We start from the raw sequence: 22,664 nt of genomic DNA on the forward strand, positions 1-22,664 counted from the left end.
CTTTGCCAGGTATTTGTGTAATACAATTAAGCAGTACGGCGATGTCAGTGTATGTAGGGAATGGTATTTATATTTTATATTTTTGAAAACGTCGTTGAGGAACGTGTTTAAATGCAAGCACTTGCTTTTAATGATTTATCTAGAGAAATATGGAATCTGAACGTTTTGCAGGTTGATTATCTTTTATGGCATGTACTGAACAAGTCGATAGCTAGGGTTGACTCGCATAAAAATTGTCTCGACATTCATAAATGTTTTAAAGCGGTTCATTCGAAGGCTAGTCTCTCAGTATGTTTCTCTCTTTTTACAAACTCGCTATTTTATATTTTGCAATACACCAACTTCATGCAGCAGTTTCTTTTGGAAGTAATTTGTCTATATTTTTTTATATCTACTGTAAACAAAATGTCGAAAACTGAAATGGAGCACACGTAACTAAGATTATCATCTTTCAGTTTAGTATGTAATATGCCCCATAGTTTTCAAAACAACGCTTTCTGCCGGAGATTTTTGTTTTTGCATCAACCTTTTCCAGTACTTATATGATGCTATGCAGTTTGGTTGTATGTGCCTCGACACGATTATTTTGTACAAGCATTTCATACCATTCGCCAGAACACACCAGTTTTCTTACAATCATCCGCAAGTGCACTCTGCCATTTTGTCTGTGATCTGTGTTACTAATCCTTTGGGCACAATCTGTAACCATGGGCTGGTATACTGATTTACACTTTTTTAAGCAGTATCTGTACTTTATAAAGAGTGTCAGGTAATCTTGATAAGAATTCTTTATGAACACAATGTTCATATCATCTGCACACTGCATCCGTCCTCATGGAGCCAGAATGTTATAGGTGGATTTAAACTTAACCTAAGCTGGGCGTAAATAAATTCTGAAACGTGATTAACTCCTGATTGTACACAAGAGTTTATAATTAATTAATCTAACGTTGTTTCGTATTCTGGAATGTCAGGGATATTGTGATATTGTCTGTAAATCAGTCTATTCGTTAGCAGGCTCCAACCGCCATACCTCCTCCCCTTAATGAAACTACCGAAACCATATTTAGTTAAATTACACCTTTTGGTAACTATCTACGGGAGGGGTGTCATCCCTGGTTCTTACCCCTGGGGCACCTAAGGTAAGGCAATGTCATACTCTTCATTAATTAAGGAGATAAATTATATTTTTAAATATTTTCAAAGATTTTTTATGAACAAACTCCAAATATGCAATGGTAACATACAGACACGTCGTATATGCGACGGATTTGCTTTATGACGCACGAGTCAATGTCGGGGTTGTGGTGTAAACAATATATTTAAGCGTCAATGTCGGGGTTGTGGTGTAAACAATATATTTAAGCGTCAATGTGGGGGTTGTGGTGTAAACAATATATTTAAGCGTCAATGTCGGGGTTGTGGTGTTAACAATATATTTAAGCGTCAATGTCGGGGTTGTGGTGTAAACAATATATTTAAGCGTCCATGTCGGGGTTGTGGTGTAAACAATATATTTAAGCGTCAATGTCGGGGTTGTGGTGTAAACAATATATTTAAGCGTCAATGTGGGGGTTGTGGTGTAAACAATATATTTAAGCGTCAATGTCGGGGTTGTGGTGTAAACAATATATTTAAGCGTCAATGTCGGGGTTGTGGTGTAAACAATATATTTAAGCGTCCATGTCGGGGTTGTGGTGTAAACAATATATTTAAGCGTCAATGTCGGGGTTGTGGTGTAAACAATATATTTAAGCGTCAATGTGGGGGTTGTGGTGTAAACAATATATTTAAGCGTCAATGTCGGGGTTGTGGTGTAAACAATATATTTAAGCGTCAATGTGGGGGTTGTGGTGTAAACAATATATTTAAGCGTCAATGTCGGGGTTGTGGTGTAAACAATATATTTAAGCGTCAATGTCGGGGTTGTGGTGTAAACAATATATTTAAGCGTCAATTTCGGGGTTGTGGTGCAAACAATATATTTAAGCTGGCTAAATGTTTTCTTTCAAAAGAAAATAAAAAAGAAAATATTTGAAGGATGTCGAAAACGTTAAAATAATATGCAGTTTATGTCAGCATAGATGCTACTGCTACCTTAAATTTAAGTTGAGAAAATATTTATGCGTAGATAAAACAAATAGGCACATAATAATTCATCTGTTCCAAAATAAAGAAATGTAAACCATTCTTATCTTTAAAGACAAGACAATACAAGATTACAAGGTACAGCAGATGAGGTATTTAAGAAAAAGAACAGGAGTATATCGTGTGATATTATTACGTAATGCCTAACAAGGATTACAAGAAACCACAATTTAAAAAAATCTGCAGTCATACGTTACCTGTATTCATTAATTGGTTATGTGTATTCACGTTAGTCATGTAGTGTAAAAATGAGGTATACATTTTTTACTTTCATCATGAAAATAAGAACTTGACAGAAGATACTGATATGCATCCCCTATTGCTTGAGACTGTCGGAGTATGCATTATCTTTCTTTCTCGGGAACATTAGTCCATCAAGCAGTTTCAACCGGAAACCCATGATTTGCAGTTCTAAACTTAACAAAACGTTTAGATATCTCTTTTTGTAATGAGAAATCGATCTTTTCTCAATCCAAACTAGTTTTAAATAGGCTGTGATTAGGACTTTTAAATGATGTATAAATGTTAGATGCCCAAGCATGCATGTATTGATCTTTTAGCCCTTTTTCTACCGAATTTGTTAAGCAGTTAACTGAATCAAAACTTTGATTTCTCCATACGTAACTTAACCCAGCATCGTCTAATGTAGATTTTACTTTAAGGAACCATTCATTTTCATTTGAATTATGACCAAAATGTTGATAGAAGAGACAATACATACAATAAGATATTTTTCTTCCTAGCCACTAACCAATCTAGCCTAATAGTTGATCATGTGACTTTTAATTTTGATGGTTCAGGGGAAACGACCAAGTTTGCCTTATGCCATATATAGAAGGGTGCATTGTTTACATTATATTAAACTTCAGATGAAAGACAGATGAGGTTTTGTTTCGACTATACCAGTCTCACAAATCCAAACATTTCACATGCATATGTCAAAATTGGTGCAATGGTTTGATCGAACAGTATCAGCTGACAATCAGTATGCAAATGTAAATTGTGCATACGCTTTTAAAGTGAATGCATTCCTTTATTAGTTATACTAGATTAGTCAGGCCATTGGATAGCATTCCATTCCTGTGAAATATAAGACATAAGTACTTATATGCATCTACAACATCAATAATGGCATTATCTTAAATTTATATGTATGCTTCTTGTAAACCACATACGATAATTTTTGTTTTATCTATATTGATTGTAAATTTCCAGTTATCGCAATATCTACCGAATATATCAAGAGTATATTGCATGACAGCAGGATCATCTGCGACTGTATAGTGTCATCAGGTTATAAAAGTGACATAACGTTTAACATATTTACAATGTCTGCAACCGTTTACTTGTTTTAGATATATCTTATGTATATCTATATTTTATGTAACACCTGGTACATGATTTTATCTAATTCTTCTAAGCTTTATTCATCGCTGTAATTTGTAGAGAATATCTTTAGTTAGTTTTGCCTCCGTGATCCGAATCTGTTAAGAGCATAGTATTGCGTGGGATTTGTAAATAGATGCTTACTTATTTGTTGACAATTATTAATAATAATCTTAATAACATTTAAATGCTCCTTTCACTTAATTTCTCGTTGGCTGATGAGGTTACAACGTTTCTAGAAGGATTCATTGGTTGGGTTAGGTCACATGACGCAATATAAGTAGCGTATACTGGCACGTGTGGTCTACTGGGAAATACAGTCGCAATAGACAATGTATATAAAGAGAGAACTAAGCAATCAGTTTCATTTCGATTTTGGAGTCATTCACATTACTTGTATTCCTATTTTAAGTCTGCGAACGTGCTTTATGTTTTCGTGAGGAAAACATTTGTTTGGGCTGTTCATTGGAAAGATAATGTTCTCATTATTTGGACTATACTATTAATCACGAACTGTTATAAATTATTAGAAGGAAATCTGGACAATGCCATCTTGGCAACGTCACGGTTCTTGGCGGACCAATACACATCCGGTTTTGACGTTTATAACGAACTTTTTATTCGTCTAGAATTGCCACAAAATTCTATCAGGATTATTCTGGATTCACGTCATAATGCTGTACATTCCTCTCACATTTCCATTTATGAATTCGATTCAATTCTATGTTAAATTTTAACAAATTTTGATGGTTTTGCTTTTTCTGTTACTTAGTTTATGACAATAAAATCGTAATTTAAATGTTCTAGGCCATTTAGGAATAAGGAAAACAACGATGGAGACAAATCGTCCCCATGCCTTACACCATAGGAGCACAAACCTTGGCCGGATCCGGCCCGCGAACGTGTTCTGTCCGGCCATCAGGGCAAATTAAAACAACACAGGGATCTGCTCTTAGAAAATGCAATCTGGCCCTTGGCCGAAAAAGGTTGTGCACCCCTGCCTTACACCTTTTATACAGGAATAAAGACCAAAGATAATTCATTATTTACAGAGACACACGATTTTATATCTTTGTAAATACATAATATAACATTAAAACATTTTCCTCTGATGCCTACGGAGTACAGTTTATGCCATAATCCAACTCTCCACATATTATCAAAGACACTTTTTGCATTTTCTAAATCCATTAATGCTACACAAAAGAAAATTATTGTCTATTCTGGAATAGCCATTCCTGAATCCAGCTTGAGTGTCAGATACTCATCTATTACCGTCAAGGAATGTAGACAATATTAAATTTATGATTGCCACCAACTCCACCAAAGCAGCTTACCAAAGTAATTACTCTGTAATCTGACATATCGGTTTTTTCACCTTTATTGTCATAAACTGGCACAATAACACCTTTAGTCCAACAATCTGTTAAATAGCCACTTTTTCAGAATTATTTTAAAAAGTTTACCATCCACATTTACCATTGCAACAATTGAGATTTTTATATATTCATCTAATATATTATCAATTGAATCTGCTTTACCATTCATGAGACTATTCATTATTTATACGAGTAAGTGCATCCGTCCCGGGGTGGGGGGACGTTGGTTTTCTTGAATTACTCCAGATTTATGCACATGCATTTAATGTAATAATAATCTTCTCACAGGCTGCGGTCGCAAATTTCATTATATTCGCGTCCATTTTGGCTTTTGACATTTCTTGCCCCTTTTCTCACTAGCGGTCTACTGAATAACACACTTACGGCGGCCAAAATGTTGAATGACATTAGTGGCTTTGTGATCTGGAATATTCAAGGGTCATTATTCAAATTAGCGTTAGTATTTATTCAGTCCTTGGTGGTACCAGTTTCTGTCCTCGGAACATAAAATGAGACTGGGGATTGGAATCGTAGTTCCCTCAGAAATTTTATGGGACATGATAGATATTGTTCAAAACCAGGTTACTTATTTGGCGTCAACTTTTGATTGATTGATATTTTTGCCGCCGTTGTTGTTCGTTATCTTCTACATGTCTTTAAATTTTCTGCGTAATTCTGGAAAACACGCCACAGATAATTCCTTCCATACAATAATAACTTTTGGATCAAGGTATTGTTTCATTGTAATTTGTTTATTGTTTGCCTAGTTCCAGTGCTTCAATAATGAAATATTTCAGTTTTATTACAGCTGCATTATAACTGACCTGAACCAGGAGATATGTATCTCGGGTAGAGAAAAATGATTTCAGAACATTTAGGCCATGAAATAGATAGAATATATTTTACCTTATGCAGGCATGCCATTCAGTGATGAAAACAATTGGTAGTCAAATTCCACACCATATAGTTAGATATAAAAGTTGTTTGAGACACTGAGGCTAGAGAACAAATAAGAATTTTCTCAAATCTAGCAGTGAATGACGACATACACTATATCGTCTGCATCACCTTGTGTGTGAATTATAATAGGTATTGTGAAGTATATGTGAAGTATAATAGGCATTGTGAAGTATATGTGAAGTATAATAGGTATTGTGAAGTATATGTGAAGTATAATAGGTATTGTGAAATATATGTGAAGTATAATAGGTATTGTGAAGTATATGTGAAGTATAATAGGTATTGTGAAGTATATGTGAAGTATAATAGGTATTGTGAAGTATATGTGAAGTATAATAGGCATTGTGAAGTATATGTGAAGTATAATAGGTATTGTGAAGTATATGTGAAGTATAATATGCATTATGAAGTACATGTGAAGTGTAATAGGCATTGTGAAGTATATGTGAAGTATAATAGGTATTGTGAAATATATGTGAAGTATATTAGGCATTGTGAAGTATATCCCAAAAATATCTTGTCATAGTATTATGGTTGCAGCTTTATTGAGGTTTCTTGTTACATCGATAACCTTTATCCTAACAATAACGGTTACAATGCTAACGTGGTCATAATGATTGTAATAGAAAGGACCTTTCATACTGTTAATATGGACTAGTTACCAGCTTTTGATGATGCTGGACAGTATCAGTAACTAAGCGTTTGGACTTCAGCATGACAAGATGAGGAACAGTAATCATTCATTGGGACATCAGCATGGCAAGATGAGGAACAGTAACTAATCGTTATGACATCAGTATGACAAGACGAGGAACAGTAATCGTTCATTGGGACATCAGCATGACAAGACGAGGAACAGTAACTAATCGTTATGACTTCAGCATGACAAGACGAGGAATAGTAATCGTTCATTGGGACATCAGCATGACAAGACGAGGAACAGTAATCATTCACTGGGACATCAGCATGACAAGATGAGGAACCGTAACTAATCGCTGAGACTTCAGCATGACAAGGTGAGGAACAGCACCCATAGTCTGACTATACATCCCCGTTTGTTGGTACCCACCTACCGATTTCAATAACGAAAACGTTTAATGTGATAATGGTGCACATTACTAAGTCAATTGAATCACTGATTTATAATTTCTAACCTGAATGTGACCAGAATGGCACTAATGCTAGCATCCCTTGCACCCTTCCATGCTTAACGGACCTTTCATATTAACACGGCGCCATATTGCGTACACTATAGGCAAGTTTATTTCCATCAGACAACATAATGACGTAGTTATCCTGTTCGGCAACTGCCGGATAATTTCGTAAATTACTATTACGTTGAGAGTTTGGAATTATATCCCTTTGCACACATGAACATAGAAATTAAACCGCTTGTTAAATCCACGTGAAAAGCAAATTTGTTGTTGTCATTATTTTCCTTTGCTTAATTCGACATTGTAAATATCGGAAGCAGACGACTTATGTATGTACATATGTAGTCGTCACACACCCCTTTGCTGAAAAAGAACTTGTCCAGAAACTGGAAATGGATCCGAGCATGTCCGTCTATTACATTGAAAACTTCCGTTAAGCATGATACACGCAGACGATCGCGGTGTTAGGGCCACTCTACTCACAGTTAGGTTAGACACTTTAAATCAATCAATGATATGACTAAATTCCTTGCACTTTTTATCACATTAAAGGTTTCCATTATTTAAATCGGTAGGGGGGTACAAACAAATGGGTTTGTGAAGTCATATTATAATCGTTTGGACTTCAGCATGGCAAGATGAGGAACAGTAACCATTCATTGGGACATCAGCATGACAAGATGAGGAACAGTAACCATTCATTGGGACATCAGCATGACAAGATGAGGAACAGTAAACAATCGTTGGGACTTCAGCATGACAAGATGAGGAACAGTAACTAATCGTTGTTGCTTCAGCATGACAAGATGAGGAACAGTAAACAATCATCGTTCAACGTAACAAAATGAGGAGAAATCACCTTACGTTTTTGACCAATGTGACTTCCTGCAGTACAGTATCTAAATATATTCATCTAGGTACTGCTAGGAAGGGTTCTCAATTGTTATTGAGCATTTGTATTACTACGAACTCTTCAAAGTAACTTTCGAGAACCCTTCAAAGACATACCGGTTAACTCACTGGCCGTGCCGTTGTACAGATATTGCTGATCTTGGGCGACATGAAGCAGCTTTATTTCTGTCATTAGCCTGAAAAGTTGCGATCCGAGGCGCAAGTTTAATGTTAAATTATCCATGGTTCATTAACTGTTTCCCATCCATATTTTCTTTCAAACCATGAAATGATCTTTTATTCAAATTCTTTTGCAAAGCCAATTTTCCCTACTGAGTTTCATGTTTAAGAACAGAGTCATGGGCAGCAGATTGCCCCAGATCTCACTTTCATTATACTCTTCAGAGCGTGTTCTTTTGTGAGAAATGTATATGAAATCAAATTAAATGTCATTAGATCAATGTTAAGTCCGAAAATAAGCCGCATATTTCAAAAGCAAGTTTCAATGCAATCATCGTATTTCCTTTGGCCAATAATTAATAAGCATCTAAAACTTGAACTGGAAGGAGTGGGTGGGACGAAATCAGGGAGTGGGTGGGAAGAAATCATGGAGTGGGTGGGAAGAAATCAGGGAGTGGGTGGGACGAAATCAGGGAGTGGGTGGGAAGAAATCAGGGAGTGGGTAGGAAGAAATCCGTGATACATAGGAATGAGCGACACAATCCTGCTGTAATACCTGTTCCTGGTTATGTTCAGTTAACATGATCTTAACACAAAATAATAAAATATTGAAAGATACAGCATGAAATGTATCTCTGAGGGTGTAATTATTGAGACTCATGTATTTGAGACGTTTCGCATTTAAGGATGGTATCGGAATAAGTCGACATTCAATATATTTTTGTACGTCTTTTAACTTTCGGATCAGCTCAAGAAGAAAGATCAAGCACGCTGTTCCTGCATATAGGGGACGAGAGCCGTGTCTTTCTTGTGTCATAAAATATTCATAGACTATGTGTTAGCACATTCAAAGATTATACAAAATATTGATAAACTGATGCTTTAATCGCTCGTTTAATTACAAATCCTATACCTCATGGCCTGTTGATACTAATTACTATTAATAATCCTGTTAATACTGATATTTTACACCAGTGACTGTTAATACTAATACTACTTATAGTTTACACCAGTGCCTGTTAATACTAATACTACTGATCTTTGACATCATTGCCTGTTAATACTGAATATACCGATCTTTAACACCATTGCCTGTTAATACTAAAACTGATCTTTAACACCATAGCCTGTTAATACTGATGATACTGATCTTTTAACATCAGTGCCTGCTGATACTAATAAGACTGATCCTTTATACCAGTGCCTGTTAATACTGAATATACTGATCTTTTACACCATTGCCTCTTAATACTGAATACACTGATCTTTTACACCATTGCCTCTTAATACTGAATACACTGATCTTTTACACCATTGCCTGTTGATACTAATGATACTGATCCTTTACACCAGTGCCTGTTAATGCTAATGCTACTGATATTTTACACAAGTGACTGTTAATACTAATACTACTGATATTTTACACCAGTGCCTGTTAATACTAATACTACTGATCTTTTACACCAGTGCCTGTTAATAATAAATATACTGATCTTTAACACCAGTGCCTGTTAATACTAAAACTGATCTTTAACACCATAGTCTGTTGATACTAATAATACTGATCCTTTACACCAGTGCCTGTTAATGCTAATAATACTGATATTTTAAACCAGTTGCTGTTAATACTAATACTATTGATCTTTTGCACCAGTGCCTGTTAATAATAAATATACTGATCTTTAACACCAGTGCCTGTTAATACTAAAACCGATCTTTAACACCATAGTCTGTTGATACTAATAATACTGATCCTTTACACCAGTGACTGTTAATACTAATACTACTGATATTTTACACCAGTGCCTGTTAATACTAATACTACTGATCTTTTACACCAGTGCCTGTTAATAATAAATATACTGATCTTTAACACCAGTGCCTGTTAATACTAAAACCGATCTTTAACACCATAGTCTGTTGATACTAATAATACTGATCCTTTACACCAGTGCCTGTTAATGCTAATAATACTGATATTTTACACCAGTGACTGTTAATACTAATACTACTGATATTTTACACCAGTGCCTGTTAATACTAATACTACTGATCTTTTACACCAGTGCCTATTAATAATAAATATACTGATCTTTAACACCATTGCCTGTTAATACTAAAACTGATCTTTAACACCATAGTCTGTTGATACTAATAATACTGATCCTTTACACCAGTGCCTGTTAATACTAATAACACTGATCTTTTACACCCGTGCCTGTTAATATTAATAATACTGAACTTTAACACCAGTGCCTGTTAATACTAATAATACTGATCTTTTACACCAGTGCCTGTTAATATTAATAATACTGATCTTTTACACCAGTGCCTGTTAATACTAATAATACTGATATTTTATATCAGTGCCTGTTAATACTAATAATACTGATCTTTTACATCAGTGCCTGTTAATGCTTATAATACTGATATTTTATATCAGTGCCTGTTAATATTAATAATACTGAACTTTAACACCAGTGCCTGTTAATACTAATAATACTGATCCTTTGCACCAGTGCCCGTTAATACTAATCATACCAATCTTTTACACCAGTACCTGTTACTATTAATAATACTGATCTTTTACATCAGTGCCTGTTAATACTAATAATACTGATAACTTATATCAGTGCCTGTTAATACTAATAATACTGAACTTTAACACTAGTGCCTGTTAATACTAATAATACTGATCTAATAATGATCTGTATCACCAGTGCCCGTTAATACTAATGATACTAATCTTTTACACCAGTGCCTGTTAATATTAATAATACTGATCTTTCACATCAGTGCCTGTTAATACTAATAATACTGATAATTTATATCAGTGCCTGTTAATACTGATAATACTGAACTTTAACACCAGTGTCCGTTAATACTAATAATACTGATCTTTTACACCATTGCCTGTTAATATTAATAATACTGATCTTTCACAACATTGCCTGTTAATGCTAATGCTATTGATCTTTATACCAGTGCCCGTTAATACTAATGATACTAATCTTTTACACCAGTGCCTATTTATATTAATAATACTGATCTTTTACACCATTGCCTGTTAACACTAATACTATTGATCTTTATACCAGTGCCCGTTAATACTAATGATACTAATATTTTACACCATTGCCTGTTAATACTAATAATACTGATATTTTACACCTGTGCCTGTTAATACTAATAATACTGATATTTTATACCAGTGCCTGTTAATACTGATCAATGTTAATAAACCTGTCCATACTAATTATTATTAATAAATCTGTCCATGCTTATTGATATGAATTTGCCTGTTGATGCTAATTAGTATTAATAAAACTATCCATATTAGTCAATATTTATGGTAATACTAATTAGTAGTAATATTCCTGTTAAATCTAATCTCATATATCAGTGTCTTTTTCAACTCGATAGAAGAAGCATTATTTTCCTGAGGACTTGTCGCTTTCTTTCTGACACCACTCGACATTAAAAAGTAGATAATTTACCTAACAACGAAAATACCACTGAAACTGATAAAAGATGAAGGCATTTTTGTTTTAAATTTCACAACAAACCAGTCAAATATATAACTTCTCCTGTCAACATGGACATCGAACATGATAACGGAATGCCTTTAAGTTAACATATTGTGTTTATTATTTTATCGTGTGATATAAACATTAGGAGAGAGTAACGAATACATGAATAATGCATCATTTATTCAATCCCGTTTTAAAAATGTAACATTGATGAAACTAATGGGAGAAAGAAGTACATAGTTATATATAACTCAGACGTGGAGATATAGAAGTCTTTTTGATTGTTGATTAAATTCGTCAATGGCATTGCTTTGACTAAGAAAGGAGGAAAAATATTTTATACAGTGAGAGATATAGCTGATGAAATGGAAATGTCCGATTTCGTGTTTGTGTTTCATTATTGTATTGACCCAGTGGCATGTGTATAACTTGGGACCTGAGTGACACGATTGTCAACAGTGATATATGTATTGATTCACGTATTCATTAAGTTATCAAGTCTGTGACACGTGAAGGAATTTGCCTATACACCATGCATTCGACACGGTGGATCACACAAACAAACATAATGTAATATTAACTGGATCTCTACAACACCAATGACTTATGGCCCCGGAGATTCAATTCTAATGGAAATCGAACTCCATGTAACAATCTATCAACGTAATAAATGCACAGGGTTTAATGGAGAAATGGTCGGTGGAACGGATTCTCTACAAGGGGTATCGATTTTTCATTTTAGCAATGCCATGTGGAGGAGCTTAATTAATCTGCATGCATGGATACCCGACTGTTTAGCTATATCGTTGAGGCAATTCCGCAACAGGAGTTTCAGGACGGAATTCCACCACTGTCATATATTCGTACAGGTTTAACTCATTCGGATATGCGTTTATTTTATGCTATTATATACTCTTCGTTGATTGTTAGAATTTTATTATATCTCACTGACTAGTTGTTACAGCAAAGTCCAACAATTAACGGGCCAGTCTTTTACGAGTTAACATGGCAAGCGGACACATTGTTCTAGAAAATGTTTTTTCTTGATCCATTCTTATACTATCAAGCAAGAATTTCATCGCCAGACATGGCTCAGTCGATGTTAGTATGTACAGACTGAATACTATGAGGGTTTTAGTGTCACATCTATCCGATTATCTGTAAAGGAAATAGGCCACCAAATAATAATAATAATAATAATAATACCAATCATAATAATAATAACGGACCAGCAAGGTGACCTCAGACATCATAGGCTTGGTAAAATTTATTCACACGTTGGTCAGGGGTAGACTAGAAAGAAACGTAGCATGAAACCGAATTTGAAAGATTCAACAGTCGATGGGAAAATGTCTTGCATGGCATCACTCAAAACGTTTATAATTAAATTCTAAAAAACAAATTCAATATATAGCGTGATAAAATAGCATTTATTTGCATCGCAGCATCTTAGTGTTGAGGATTTAATGGAAACAATCGGCATTATATATATATATATATATATATATATATATATATATATATATATATATATATATATATATATATATATATATATATATATATATATATATATATATATATATATATATATATAGATAGATAGATAGATAGATAGATAGATAGATAGATATGCATGCAAGCATGTACGATTAAACTTGGGGACGCTGTATAAACTTTTTGATTTATAATGTCTCAAATCATATTATACACGGACGTATTTGAGATTTGTTTATTCAAAATGTGTATGTTCAACCATATTAAATTCTTGGAAATAAATGCATCATTGGCATTTTCATGTCTTTGTCCTTTTTAAGAAAATGCACAAGGTGTAAAGCCTAATTATTATGGAGTTTTTTCTTTTGTTTGTAAAACCTTCTGAATAAAAACTTCGTTACGTGATTTCATTTCTTTTCTTACACGGTAACGTCGGTAATAGAACCAATGAATTTAAATACAAGATGATTAGGAACTCACAAATTTGTTTCTCTGACCAAAGCCGGCCTTTACTAGTACGCACTCTTATAAATGTGTCGATTTTTTTATACAATGATTTGCAAATTTACTTGAATGCAGAGCAAATATTGAAGGATCAATATGGCTGGAATTAATTCCTCCCTTTTTGCTGGTTTCAGGAGGTATGTCATTTGTTCAAGATCGCGTTTCCCAGGCACAAGGGAATGATGAGTTGTGACAGCTGAAGTTCATAGAACATTTCCACACACATTAGAATAGCAATGCTGTCAGCGAGCGTGCAATATGATTTTAAAGCATTTATCCCGTCATATCGTCCCTTTCGATGAGAGAAGTCAATACTAGCAGATTAGACGTGTTGGCTCTTTCTAGAAACAAATCTTGAGACACCAATTGCCTCTTAGACTAGGACTAATAACTGAACGTAATTGCTCGAATTGGTCTGGAAGCAACGCCAGTGTCTTTGTTGGACGCAAATGTTATCACCCATGTGCTTGACACTAACGAAAGTATGGCTTTAATCGATAACATTCCTACAAAGGTCGACCTTAAAAATGTACAACAATAAATAATAATCATAATTGTGTGTAAAATAATTATTATTAATCGCAAGAAGAAAGTTTTGAAGTGTTGAAAAATGAACAAGTTACTGTACGATTGCTATTATGCAGGGGTACCAATTTTCTTGAACACCTTGGATGCTACGGAACACTACGGTGATTGACTGACTTAAAAAACAAAATTTCATTTTTGAAAACTGCTGAATTCACGAATTTAATACCTAGGAAATTGTGAATAATTCACAATATTTTTTTCAAAATTGATAATAATCTATGTTTATATACCATGTGTGACATTTTTTCTGGAAACAAGCATATGTTGAAAGAATTAAGTTAATAAACACCATATCGAGGTTTTGCGAATTCCCATCTAATATCCCGATTCTCTATATACCTTAATATCTAAATAGATTAAAAATCATCTTTAATTGTTATCTGAATGCTTGAAAAGGTCAATTCATCACGATTCGCTGCTGTGATTGACGAACCTCAATGAAACACCGATTTCCTGACGGCATCGACGATGCTTTATGACTAATAAAACAGTAAATGTAACTATTGACGATTACACATTTACAGTTCGACGCTAATAAACAAGGCTGTCATAGATACCAAAAGAGAACATTGTAGTCCTTTGCCTGTTAATGACACGTGTAACGATGATTCATTTACAATAAAAATGGACAAAGAGGATTGATTGATGGTTCCCAAAATATAATGCGTTTTAATTATCGCTGTGAAAATCTAACTAGCTGGAAGGATGTTTCCAATTGCTTTTATGAATGCACGATTGCATTCTCCAACTGAAATATTTAAAAGTTAAAAAAAAATTTATTCCATCTTTGACGTTTATTCACTTTTCTAATTTTTAGTCATCTTTCAAAAAAAGAAAGTGGAGAACGATGGATTAGTCACTATTGTTCAGAATCCCGAACATCATACAATATTCACAACACATTCCCCTCATGGGCAGCCGCACAAAGGGGCAAGGAGAGGGGAGGAGCACATATACTAATAATCATAATGGCAATTTCCACCCACACCACCAACCCGGAAAATAATTTCGCAGGCGCCCCTGTTTCCCGTGGACATAATGTTCATGTCTTTCCGCCGCAATAAATGAATTTTGCGATTGTAAATCCCGGAAATATATTCTTTAAATACAATGACGATGCTGGTTTTTGCTCACAAACGTCAAACTTGTCATATTAGATTGAGCTGTATATGGTATTGGTTTTATATATCTTAACAATGCCATATAAAGGATTTATAATTGCCCTATGGCCAGGGCAGAGATGACAACGCCAACTCATTAGCCTACCGCACCGTACAAAATCAATTTTTGTTCATTTGACAATTACACGAATATGAATTATTGTAAGCTATGAGTATATGCTGATGATTGAATGAACATAGTTGAAAAATGTCCTAGTTTTGCCCAATTGAATTTGTATACGTTTTGTAGTGCCAGTCAGCACAGTGACCATTAGACTGGTTATTGTATCTGCCATAACATAGCGCCTAACACCATGGGTAAAGACACGTGATAGACTGATATTTGGCAATAGATTAATTTGCCTGTAGGCAGTGTGTGTGTGTGTGTCTGTGTGTGTGTGTGTCTGTGTGTGTGTGTGTGTGATTAATTTAGATTTTTAACGTAGCTTTAACAATTGTCCAGTCATATCGCTAGGATGCCTGCAGTGTGCCAGTTTAAAGTGATGTCTAGCACTGGGGCATCATGCCGCAGACATGTGGCACGGTGTCCAACCCAGTCACATTTTCCTGACACCAGGCCAACCAGTCCTAACACTAACATCTTAATACTGAGCGCCAAGCGAGGCAGCTGTTGGTACAATTTGTATAAGTCTTTGGTATGTCTCTGCCGGGGTTCGAACCCACAACCTCCCGTATCCGGGGCGGACGCTCTAATCACTAGGCCACATGAGCGGTAGCCTGTAGGCAGAAGTCATTTCAGATTCATCTTTTTTGACTGTTTTTTAAATCGATCTTGCAACACTAAATGTTGCTGGCCTTAAAACGTTAGTTTATATCTTATTTCGTCTCATGTTTGTGGTGTTATCATTTATAATCTCCCCAGCATTGACATTCTCTGGTTGTAACGATGACAGAAATAAAAGAATGGATGGAGAGATGGATGGAGGGGGTTAACGTGGTGGGTGGGTAAGTTGTTTGGCAAGGATGTACTGGTCTGCGTATGTAGGTCACCGCCAATAGAATCGTATCTGCCATTTTGGCTATGGCAGTGGCAATTTAGCACGGGGGTAGGGTGGGGGTGGGGTGGCTAAAATATAAGAAACTGGAGATTTAGATATGACCAATAGTCTGCAACATTAAAATTTCAAAGAATATTACCTCCACGATCGACCGATTCGACCCAATAGTTACAAGCGTACCTATTACAAAGTTGAGGAATGGCGACTCAAATGTTTATGTATATTTCACTCTTGCTACGTAGTTCCAGTATTTTGACTTTGCTAACGTAATCTTAGAAGCCATATTTATTTATTCATGATTCTGAATTTTTTGAAAATTTACGAACGCAACTCGTTAGGAAGTTATATACCATATTCCTTTATACTGAGCCACGCAGTTGTTGAACACATTTAACCTTTACATCAAATTTTGTTTTGTTACACGTTTTCGTACACAACAGATCCAAAGTTGTAATGACGTAAATATCCTAGATTGTTCTGGAACTGAATTATAATTAATGTGTAGTTGTACTTGTTGTAAGTTATTTCTATTTAGATTATAGCATGAGGGAGACCAAAGTGCTATTGCTTATTTCATGCAATGTCTTCAGATATTGTTGCTTGATTTCCTAAACAGAACTAATTTTACTCCATAACTTATGCACTCCTGGAGTCTGTAATTCTGACCAAACCGGGTATATTTGACAGCTCTGAGAGAGAGAGAGAGAGAGAGAGAGAGAGAGAGAGAGAGAGAGAGATTTCATACAGTTGCTCGTTAATAAATGCTAGCATAAGCCACAAGTGTAACAGCAATAACCGAGCTCCTCCAATAATGCAATAGAATTATTTGTTCATCTGTTTATGCTTTACTCGATGTTGAAAAGAACTTTTTGTTCTTAATCAATAACTGACCATTCCTCCGATATTGGTACAAGTTTTGATCCTTGTTGATCACATTTTCGTTTGCGCCTTGAATCAGGTAACATTAAAATAAAAGTTTCAAAATAATTTTTTTCAGGACACTTACAAAACAGTTTAGAGTGATAATTTATCTAGGAAACCTTCAATACTGTTAAGCAATAATACCCTAATTTTATGATTCATAACATATGTTCTATTCTAGAAATGGATTTGAATGTACTGGTAGGTAAGTTTAATTGGAATGGTGATAAGCAAAAATAAATCCGCTGATCCTTTTTATATTGGACTATTTCTATCTTGTTTTGCACTTTATTACGATTTTATATGTAAAAACCAACACAACCTTTGGGTTTTTTTATAAGGAAATCTTAAACTTGTTCCTCTTTGCTTAATGAAGATAAATATTTGATAGGTCTTTTAACAGGCGTCATTTATGTTAGAGATAGTATGTTAGGCAACGAGACAAAATTTCCATTATCTTGGTTATTACTGTAAACGCTCAGAACAGGACTATCGCACACATATTTATATTTGAAATTGAAATATTAGTTAAGTATTTAAAATCCCTCGATGGAAAGTGATATTGTTTCTGCTACAACGTTTTAAAGACTTCTATGCATTAGTTTACACCATTTGTGCTCATATGTTGCAGAGGGGTGTAAAAATGCCTTGGGAATGCAGTCCTATGAGATTCCTGATTCGGCCATCACTGCAAGTTCTTCCCACGATGAGAAGACGGTTGGACCACAAAACGCAAGGTTAGTTTCTTTATGCTCCGAATCCTTCCGTATTTTTATAACCCCCATGGAATCCGAACATAGTTACTAGTGTAAAGCTACATGGGACGTAATTGTATAGAAAAGAGATAAAGAGGAAATCTCGAACATGGTTTTTTCCTTCAGTATTGTCACGTATGGTTTTTGCACAGTCTATCACACAAGAAAATTTAATGGAATAAATTAAAAGTCCACATAATATATATATATATATATATATATATATATATATATATATATATATATATATATATATATATATATATATATATATATATATATATATATATATATATATAATTTTTCTTACGTTCGAAGTTAAGATTAAATTTATTTATGAATGATGGCTGTTTTGTTGGGGTTGCAATGCAACTGATTTGTTAATCACCCCATTGTATTCAGCAATTAATGTAATCAGGTGGCCTTGAATATTTGGCTGTGTACCATATCAGCAAAGGAATATTTATGGTATTCCTCAATGCGATTGTGTCGTAGGCAAACTATACGGTATGGGATCTTCGCACTTTCAGTTCGGAACCAGAGATATTCACTGGCTTTTAAAATTGTTCAGGGACATATCATGCTTAACTGACCACCATGAAGTTTGGTTTATTTACCAATTCCAGTTGTATATCACGAAGAAGACTTTTATATATTTTTCTTTGTTGTTTTGTTTGACTGGTTTATTTTCCTCATAGTATCCCCTGGATTGGTGGGGGTTTAATTTATTTCACTTCCCAAAACCCTCATAAAAATATAGCGGCCAATAATATTGACACCAATACCAGGTTGCCTACTGGAGTTCAAGATGCTTTTTTGTCTCTAGAAAACTTATTATAGTCTCAGAAATTACATGACATCTATATGACGTTCGTGCAACGGAAAACACATCATATATCATTATTTAGACCCTTCAGAGAAACACTTCTTATTAGAATGAAGGGCAATTCGGAATCAGCATAATTTTCTGGCAAGTTACATCTAATTAAAATGACGCTTAAATTAATTTACTTCTGGTTAGCTTCACCTAACACTAATTTGGCTGATTTGTTTTAGTTTAGCGTTCCTTTTTGGTCATAAACTTCAAATAAATGAAACAACCTCAGGACAGTAATTTTCAATTTGCTTGTGTGAATCCGTGATGCGAACGAAAGAATTTTACGCATAACGGGAAAGATATCCGTATAATTTTGTGAAAAGACCAGGTAGAAATGAAATCGAGGTCCGTGCAGAGTACTATTAATAAATCATGCATCACAGATCGTGATGCGTAGCTACCCATTTGCCTATCACATGAAATTGCATGATGGTCCACAACACAAGTAGTGCGCATGACTGATGACAAGAAGGATCCTGACCTTTCATCTTTATTATAGTGATCCATATTGGACGTTCAATTCAATTCGAATACTGTTTTAGTAGGCTTATAGAGCTGTATGATTCTTATGATTCTGGCATGGAGACAAGCACATTCAAAATCTCATACATGCATACATACATACATACATACATACATACATACATACATACATACATACATACACACACACATACATACATACATACATACATACATACATACATACATACATACATGCATGCATGGAGGTTAGTGTTAGGATTGGTCGGCCTGCATGCATGGAGGTTAGTGTTAGGATTGGTCGGCCTGGTGTCAGGATAATATGACTGGGTGGGACATCATTCTACATGTCTGCGGCATGATGCCTCAGTGCTAGACATCACTATAAACTACCACACTGCAGACATCGTAGCGATATGACTGCATTTTTTTTAAAGCTACGTTAGAAACCAAAATTACACACACACACACACACACACACACACACACACACACACACACAATTTTCTTTATATGGTTCTTTTTCAGCGGGTTTTTCTCAACGTCATCAAGTCCTATCATTTTCAATATTCACTCAACACCCAGAACCTCTTCTGACAATATAATTAGCCTTAATACAATACCCCAAGCAATAAGATGACAGCTTTTGGACCTCTAAATTAAGCGCATTATAAATTTCTTTATGCGTTTTTATTCTCACTGTTTCCGTAAATATGGAAATAAGACTACGTATCTAGAGCTCAGCATATGCAACTGGACTGGTAACATATTTACACTATTTGACTGGTTTTGCATTTCTTTTATCATTTTTATTTTAGTTTTATATATTCTTGACTTAGACTTGCTGAGTGAACATATTTAGAAATCTGTATACTTCACTTGGCAACGATTCTTGGACAGCCTTCTTAGGTAATGTTTCTTTAAGTTATTCAAACCGTGTTACTGACAGTATTAAAACTACGTTTGTTTCGTGATTTCTTAAGACTCAACCATATAATTATCCGAGGAATGAGGAGGTCTGGGATTCTGGAAGAAAACCTCCAGCTCTTATATACCTCGATATTTTTTTTCCTGCAATTTCATATAACAAAGAAATTAGTATATTCACAGTATTAGTTGGAAAAAATATAATTTTGAGGTAAAGAAATAAAATATCCTGGTTTGAATGAAAATATCAGCACACCATCGCTCTTCCTGTCTCCAAAAATTAAGTGATCTATCCCTTAAAGTTCTACTATAGTGTAATACACACTATATATCACAATGTTCATTTTTGGCTAAATAACAAAAAAATGTGCATTAAAGATGCATATTTTAACTCACAGAGAAGAAAATGAAGATAATGTGTACATTTATCGATGTTTTACGGAAAAAGCTCCGGAAATATTTGTGTACTTCTGGTGATAATAGGATTTCCGGAAGTGACGTACTATCGGGAAATCCCTCACGTTTAGGGTATGTGGAGATGATGGCTGAATCTAGTGATGATTCTAGCGAATTCACGGCAAATTTTTCATGCTCATTTTCTTCGTGTGAGGAAGGTGAACTCTTTGAAAATGGCAGATGTAATGACTCTTAAGAAGATTCTGTTCGCTGAGGTTAGACAGTACAAATTTCAGTCTGAACGAGTCGAGAATGTGGACGAAGACGAAGACCTTAAAGAGAACATAGGGCATAATGAGGCTGAGCAGCGTTTGGGCGATTCATTCTGGTAATTACTATATTTATTCTGGTAATTACTATTATCATTATGGTAATTTTTATTAATATTCTTTCGTTAATGTTATTTCACTTTCATAATGAAAAGAGAAGGCCACGAATTTGGGCGAATCTTGGGTGTCTTCAGAGCAGATTTTCATGCGAGCTTGTTTCATCTGTAACCAATGATGTTAAGAGTTAAAGACTTAAGACTCAGACTATGAGAGGTGTAGAAATAAATACTTTATTAACTTTATCACTCAAGTTTGTTCTTTTAAACCATGATGAAACGCAAACCCCGAATGTATTTTGGGTGTGATTGTTTGCTACCCTCCACAGATAGTAAATTGGAAGAATTTTATTATAAAGAAAAAGTAATCGTAGATCTGGTGTATCCAGATTATAGCAAGCATATATTTTCTCTGTGGGCCTATGTGTATAATACTAGTGGCAGAGGAAGTATACAGATTTATCGGGAAACAAATCTTGAGAATAATACATTGCTGATTAAATGTTCATTATTGTGGTACAAAAGATAGAACAAAAGTCTAACCGTGTATAATATATACATATATTTCATACTTTAACATGGAATAACTTCTCATACTTATTTGCTTTCTAACACAATCATGAATGATGGAGTATATTTACCATGTATATTGGTCGACCTGTGGAAATTGCAGCAGTAAAGAAATAGTCGATAAGTTTAGATGATGTAAACATATCAACATGATTTTGGATTAGACTGAGGAGGTCAAGGTGGATTGTATCATTGATCATCCAAGATTTCAGACAGTTTGCTTGGATGAATATGTCCTGGAAGCAGCAGAATGTGCCTACAGACAGCAATATGGAAATTGCAAGGAATTTCTGTCCGAGTACATGAACACTTGTAGACAAAATATTCTTACAAGTTATGGTGTCACTATCAGGGTCAATTTGTAGGACAAGTGATTGCTTGATACACATGTGAAAATTATGCTTAAAATTATTTTTTGTAACATCCCTCCTTTACTTACAAATGTACCAGTTTACTTGAGTGGAATTTTTACCCAAACCTTTCATTTTGATAATAGATCCTGCTAAAATCATTTGTCCATTATCTTAGTAAATTCTCATGACAAAATCTTTGTTCGTCTATAATTTCATTTCATGAACAGATTTTACGCTATAACATTAAAAACATATTGCTGTCTGTTCATGTTCACTTTTAATTCATTTTGCTTCCTAACACTGGTTGTAGTAAAATCTAATTTTATGCTAAAGGCATTGACTTTGAAAACATGAAATAAGTAACAGAAAACCGGGATAAATGAAATAACACAACTTTATTCAAATTCAAAAATTTGCTGTATGTTCTATTTTCAGTCATAATAGATACATGACTGCATAGAGGTATCAATAACTGTCTATCAACTTACTCAGGCTTCTTGACCACCACCTCCAGCGCTGTCATCAATTCTTCGACATAGTCTGAAAAAAAAATTACTGCATTAATTCAAGAAACTGAAAAATGTCATCCACTGCCTGTATT

At 34.6% G+C, this 22,664-nt stretch overlaps 1 protein-coding gene across 3 annotated transcripts in view; it reads left to right on the top strand.

Moving 5' to 3' along the window:
* LOC149778699 (discoidin domain-containing receptor 2-like) overlaps positions 1-22,664 on the top strand; it is a 77,864-nt gene that overhangs the window by 30,681 nt on the left and 24,519 nt on the right. For all 3 annotated transcript variants that reach the window (XM_089939507.1, XM_089939508.1, XM_089939509.1), the window contains exon 2: positions 17,949-18,054. In XM_089939507.1, the coding sequence (XP_089795633.1) occupies positions 17,949-18,054 (106 nt within the window). The remainder of the gene's footprint in view (positions 1-17,948; positions 18,055-22,664) is intronic.

This window comes from Sinohyriopsis cumingii, chromosome 17 (genome assembly GCF_028554795.1).
Source record: "Sinohyriopsis cumingii isolate HCF-2022 chromosome 17, ASM2855479v2, whole genome shotgun sequence".
Classification (NCBI taxonomy): domain Eukaryota; kingdom Metazoa; phylum Mollusca; class Bivalvia; order Unionida; family Unionidae; genus Sinohyriopsis; species Sinohyriopsis cumingii.